Below are 6,052 nucleotides of genomic sequence, written 5' to 3'. Positions count from 1 at the left end.
TGAACTTTTTCGAAAATCTCGATGGATAGCCATTTACTGTCAAGTCATACAAGTGATCATCTCAAGTACGCACTCTCGTGAACCTTATATCTTACGGTAGGATTACCAATCTAGGCTAAATTCCCTGTAGTAGTAACTCATAGAGCAATGTTGGGATTATCAGTCCAGTCTAAATCCCTTTTAATGACAATTACTCTCATAAGCTCGGATTTGAATTGCCAGTCCAGGCTAAATTCAGTCCTCAAATCGGATTACCCATCCAGGCTAAATCCTTAATGCACCCATATTCTCTGGGAGGCTCGATCACTCAAGGAACACCCGTCCAGGTTAGATCCTTTCTATTTAGAGATCATCGGATTACCCATTCGGGCTAAATCTTTTTCTGCAACACATGCAGGATCTCATGTCATGTAAGCCATAATTTATCCATCGGATTCCCCTTTCTATTTCAACTGAGACATTTATCATCTTTTCAATTACACTACCACATTTCATGGTTTATCATGCAATGAATATCTAAATTTCCATGCATTCAAGATCATGCATATTTAAGTATATTAAGAGTTTACTTCGGGTTATACGAACTTACCTGGTAATTGCTTCGGTTTTGTATTTCGGTTATTCCGAAACCTTTCGTTTTTCACGGTTGACCTCCGGAATTGGTTCCTTGGGATTTATATCAATAAAATTTGACTGTTAATACATCACGTTTTTCATTTTAGGATTTAAAACTCACCCCCGGACAAAATGACCAATTTGCCTCTAACCATTCACACTTTTACAATTTAGTCCTAAGGCTCGTATAATGAAATGCATGAAATTTTCTAAGTCCTCAAGCCTAGCCGAATACTTTTCTTGCCTATAGCAGCCCACTTTTTCTTTCATTTCATAATTTTCTATCTATTTTTACAATTTTTACAAAATAATCCCTTAAATCATTTCGATGAAAAACTACTTAGTAAGCAGCGTGTTTTGTGATTTTTTTTCTCTAAGATTTTGTGATTTCTTTTCTTGTTTTTCCTTTTGTGTGTCTGCCTTATTCTTTTCGATTTTATGGCAGTTTTGAAGATTCTGAGTGTGTTGCTTTGGGTGTGATTTTGTTTTATTTGATTTCTTTCTTCGTGTCGTTCGGTGGACGTACGGTGTTTCTGTTTGATGCGATAGGGTCTGGCAGTGCTTCTGGCCGGACAAGACGTCTTCTCTGCAGTGCTACTCGATTGAATTTTATCGGTGATTTTGTCAGATTTTCATTCACTTTGGTTTTATTTTATGTGTCTTGGCTTTCTTGTTGTTTGTGCACGTTCATTTTTGCATGAGTTTTTGTTTCTTGATGTTGAAATTTTGAGGGCCCCATGGTGGATAGAAAATTTAATTTTCTCCTGACTTTTCTACGTCCCACCCGCGAAATCTTTACATGACCTTAGGATTTCCTTTGTCCCGACGTATAGTTTGTATGTTTTCATGCATGCAGAGTTTTTGTGCGTTTTTAACTCTGTTTTTTAACTGTGTTTGGCTATTTCGTCTTTGCGACTCCGGGGCAAACATCTTTGCATTTCTTGCTGCGATTTCTCCTTTTTCTTTTCTGGGGTTTTGGCTATAAGGTGGGGCTTGAGTGTTCTAATTTTTCTTTGCCCGTTTGTTGATATTCCTGTTGACGAGTTTTCTAGGTTTTATTTACCTTTAGGTTTTCTTTTGCTTTTAGGTATTTCTCATTTTGTCTACTCGTTTTTCTTTTCTTGCAGATAAAATCCTTTTGGACGTACCTTTCGACTTATTGGTGGTGAGTTTTTCGTCTCTTTGACGAGTCTCCGGCGTGTTTTGGTTGATGGTTTTCCTGCGTTTTCCTGGTATCTTGTGTTATTTCTTTCTTTTGACTACCTTCTACCCCATTTTTTGGTGTTTTTTTGTGTTCTTGGAGGGGGTTAGCCGTTTTCTTGCATTTTTCGTTTTCCTCTAATTTCTTGTTTTTGTTTGTGTTTTTATTGTTCTCTGTTATTTTTGGTTTTGCTAGGCTGCCTGTTGAGAACTGGCTCTTGGGCTGTGAGGTGTCCGGAGGTCCTTTCATGGTACCTTTGTTGTTACGTATGCCTGCTGGTTCGAAAGGGAGTGGTCTTGAGTAGTGTACAGGTGCATTATGGTTGACTACATTTTTGAGATGATCGAAGGATTGCTATTTTTGAAAAAGAGCATCTTCAAGTGAGGTGGAGTAGATTGGACAATTTTTCTTCTTGCAAAACGATGGCTAGCGACAAGCCCAGCAATTAGTGATGAAGATCCTATGCTGGAATTGTCGTGGGATTGGAAATCCTGCGACAATTCACGAATTAAAGCAAATCCTTGTTGCAAATGATCTGGAGGTTATTTTTCTATGTGAGACAAAAGTGCAAACTAACAAATTTCCACAAATTCGTAGCAAGTGTCGGATGGAAGGTTGCCTGGCAGTCAATGCTTGTGGTAAAAGTAGTGGGCTGGTTATGATGTGGAAGGAGGGAACTAAGGTTGAGATCCAAAGCTACTCTTGTAATCATATTGACTCTTTAATTCACGATGAAAATGATAAACTTATTCGATTCACTAGATTTTATGGGAATGCCGACCCTAACAATAGGAAGAGCTCGTGGGATATGCTTAAGGGGGTGGGAAGATCGGTGAAAGAAAAGTGGATTGTTGGAGGCGATTTCAATGCCATACTTGATAACTCGAAAAAGGAAGGTGGTAGAAGGAAACCGCAGGCCCTGATGGACGACTTCCGTGAGGTTATTGATGAGTTATCACTGGTGGACTTGAAAACAGACAATGGGTGGTTTACATGGGTCAACAATCGTAAGGGTAGCACGATAGTCAAAGAAAGACTGGATCTTTTTTTTGATCTCGGCAAGTGTGTGCACAGCTTCCCGTTCATCGAAACCAAAGTTATTCGCCAGTCAAACTCGGACCATGATGCTATTATGCTTGATACCAAGGGTCGAAAGCCTGGAGAGGAGAAGAAGGATGGTAGACTAATGTTTAGATATGATATATGCTGGGCTAAAGAGACAGAAGCTAAAAATATCATTAAAAATGCTTGGAAGATGGATACGGAAGACATTATGGATAAAATAGAGAAGGTGGAACTTGGCAGTTTAATAGGAACAAGAGGATGAGCAGCCAAATTGATGCGCTAAAGTCCAATATTAATAGGCTTACTGATAAACCTGTGAAAGTGTACGATGGTAATAAACTTAAAGCTATGAGATTAAAGCTAAGGAAACTGCTGGATAGTGAGGAGCAGTACTGGGCACAAAGATCAAGAGTTAATTGGCTAAAAGAGGGGGGACAGAAATACTAGGTTCTTTCATGTGAGGGTTACCAGTAGGAAAAAAAAAAAAAAGAACAAAATTTAAAGGCTAAAAGAAATGCATGGCTACTGGAGGGAGAATACCAAAGATATTTCTGAGGCTGCCAGGGAGTATTTCCAAAGTCTATTTGAGTCAACGTTACATATTGATGAAACTTTAAATCTTGACTATATTGATTCTTGTATTTCAGGAGAGATGAATGACAGATTAACCATGGCATTCACGGATCATGAAATTATAAAGGCCTTTAAGCAAATGGATCCTAGGAAAGCCCCGGGCATAGATGGTCTATCCGGAAATTTCTACAAAGAAAATTGGGAGGTGGTGGGTGTCGATATTATTAAGCTATGTCATGAAGTCCTGAGGGGTGATACCAGTGTGGAGTGTCTTAATGAGACCATTATTGTCTTTATTCCTAAAATCAAAGAGCCCATTGATATGACTCATTTCTGTCCAATTAATCTGTGCAGGGTAATAAATAAAATTGTTGCTAAAGTTCTTACAAATCGCTTGAAAGACACTCTCTCAATGTGCATTAGCCAAAATCAAAGTGCTTTCGTTCCCGGACGGATGATTCACGACAATGTGTTGATCGCTCACGAGTTGGTTCATTATCTTCAAAGTGCTAAAAATGGCCCAAATAAAGGCTTTGTAATTAAGCTTTGATATGAGCAAAGCCTACGATAGAGTTGAATGGAATTTTATCGAAGAAGTTATGAAAAGAATGGGCTACGCGGAGGCTTGGGTGACTAAAATTATGAGCTGTGTTTGTTTGGTTTGCTACATGGTCAAATGCAACTCAACCCTTTCTGAAACTATTGTGCTGGGAAGGGGACTTAGACAGTGTGACAGCCCTAATTTGACCCTATTCGGGAAGTGGTTTTGGGACCACAAAACCTAGTCACAAAAATAATTAACTGTTATATTCTATGCTTATTATATGTGTACATGTATATGTGAAAGTTTCATGCTCTAATTTTGTCATTTGTATGTGAAATTATTAAATATGACTTATGTGAAATAATTGTGGAAGGTGATAGGTAATTTTAAAAAGGGGGTCTATTAATGCATGTCACAAAAGGTTTGGACTTGCATGTCAAATATACATTTTTGTTTATAGTGGCCGGCCATGATGATGCTTTTATATTAAATATATGTATTAATTATTAGTTAAATGGCTTTATACTTTATAATATAGATGAATAAAATAAAATAATAATAGAAAGAATGGTGAAGAAAACAAAGTCTCAGCTTTGTTCTTCTTAGCCGAATCTAAAGAAAGAAAAAAAAATGGAGCAAGACATTCGGCCATTTGAATCATAAGGAAGGTTAGTAAATTGTGTTAGGTTTTTTTTTAAATTCTAGCTTGTTTTAGGTTAATCATCATGTTTCTTACTTAGGCCATGTTAAAATTTTGGATTTGGGTGGTGAATGGAGCATTCGGCCATGGTTGTTAATGAAGAGATTGGATTATTTTCTTTATGTTTTGATGAATAAATGTTGATGAGAGAAGTTTGAACTAGTTAAAGGTTTAATTTGATAGTATTTATATGTGTAATAGCCGAACTTGGACTTGTTTAGTTACTTGAATAAATGTTTTGAAGTTAAATGCTAAAATATGAGTATTACCGTTTAGATGATTTGAAAAGAAAATGGTAGATGTTTGAATGTCTAAAGGTTCGGTATTGTACATGAATTCTAATGGTATGATTTTGTAAATTGCCGAATGATCTATAGGAGTTCGAAAATGGTTTAATTTTCATGTTTAAATTCGGTTATATCCAATCATGGTTGGAGTTATTTTGATATGCATAGTATAAGGTATGTATGATTTGTGTTTTGGTTGCATAACTATACATGTTTAAATGATATGAATGCAAAGAGTTGTGAAATAGTAAATTGTAGTAAATCTGCTTGGGACAGCAGCTGTAATGTGATTTTGGAAAATCACCATAAATTGTGGGAGTGGAGTTAGAAGCTGAATAAACTATGCAATTAAAGCTTAATGAGTCTAGTTTCAAATGAAATCAACGAGAACATATTTTGACTTTTTTACAATTGGAAATTTGATTCGAAGTAAAGGGTGGTCAGATTAGTCAAACGGTGAAACAGGGGAAACTTTAAGAAAAATCTGGTATTGATTGACTAAGCTAAAAATTATGAAAATTTTATGGATAAAATATATACGAGTCTATTTTCAGGGAAATTTTACGGAAATTGATTTGGAGTTTCGTAGCTCTAATTATAAGTAATTTAGTGACTGTTGCTCAGGAAGACAGCTTATTGTGAATTTGTGATTATGTGGTAAATATTGATAAAAATTTGTTAACGAGTTGCTTAATGTTTTATTATAAACTTACTATGATCTATATGTGTGAAATTTGTATATATATTATATTCTGAAAGTAATACTTGAATAGTCGAATAATGACTAGTTTAAAATTGTTGAATTTAAGCTCAAGAGCATAGAGAACCAAGGTTGGACAAGGGAAAAGAGAAAGTAGTTGAATAGTCGATCCGAGACTGTTCGAAAATATTCGAGGTAAGTTTTGAGTAGTCACCTTTAGTATATAATTGATGATGCCTTGATATGTGATATTTATGTATAGCTTTCGAATCGAAATGAAAATGATGGTATTCATACGGAGCTTATATCCGAACGTAGCAAATGACTACTAATGTGATATGTTGAATAAGTTGTGTTAATATATGAT

General features: G+C 36.0%; 1 protein-coding gene across 2 annotated transcripts; it reads left to right on the top strand.

The window, feature by feature from the left end:
- The first annotated feature begins 1,011 nt into the window (after positions 1 to 1,011).
- Positions 1,012 to 4,263, top strand: LOC121230423 (uncharacterized). Of its 2 annotated transcripts, none has more exons than XM_041115168.1 (2): positions 1,012 to 1,780; positions 2,012 to 4,263. In XM_041115168.1, exon 2 carries the CDS (start codon positions 2,268 to 2,270, stop codon positions 3,141 to 3,143), a length of 876 nt encoding a protein of 291 aa, XP_040971102.1. In that variant the 5' UTR covers positions 1,012 to 1,780; positions 2,012 to 2,267; the 3' UTR covers positions 3,144 to 4,263. The 2 variants fall into 2 exon arrangements, with proteins under 2 accessions (XP_040971102.1, XP_040971101.1); XM_041115167.1 differs by having other exon boundaries at positions 1,012 to 1,847.
- Positions 4,264 to 6,052: the final 1,789 nt, after the last annotated feature.

The sequence above is a fragment of the Gossypium hirsutum genome, chromosome A06 (genome assembly GCF_007990345.1).
Source record: "Gossypium hirsutum isolate 1008001.06 chromosome A06, Gossypium_hirsutum_v2.1, whole genome shotgun sequence".
Taxonomy (NCBI): Eukaryota; Viridiplantae; Streptophyta; class Magnoliopsida; order Malvales; family Malvaceae; genus Gossypium; species Gossypium hirsutum.
The sequence above is the reverse complement of the archived record's forward strand: the minus strand, read 5'-3'. Positions and strand labels throughout refer to the sequence as shown.

Excerpts from the sequence above, each read along its gene's own strand:
- LOC121230423 (XM_041115168.1), top strand. The coding sequence starts at position 2,268 with ATGAAGATCCTATGCTGGAATTGTCGTGGGATTGGAAATCCTGCGACA.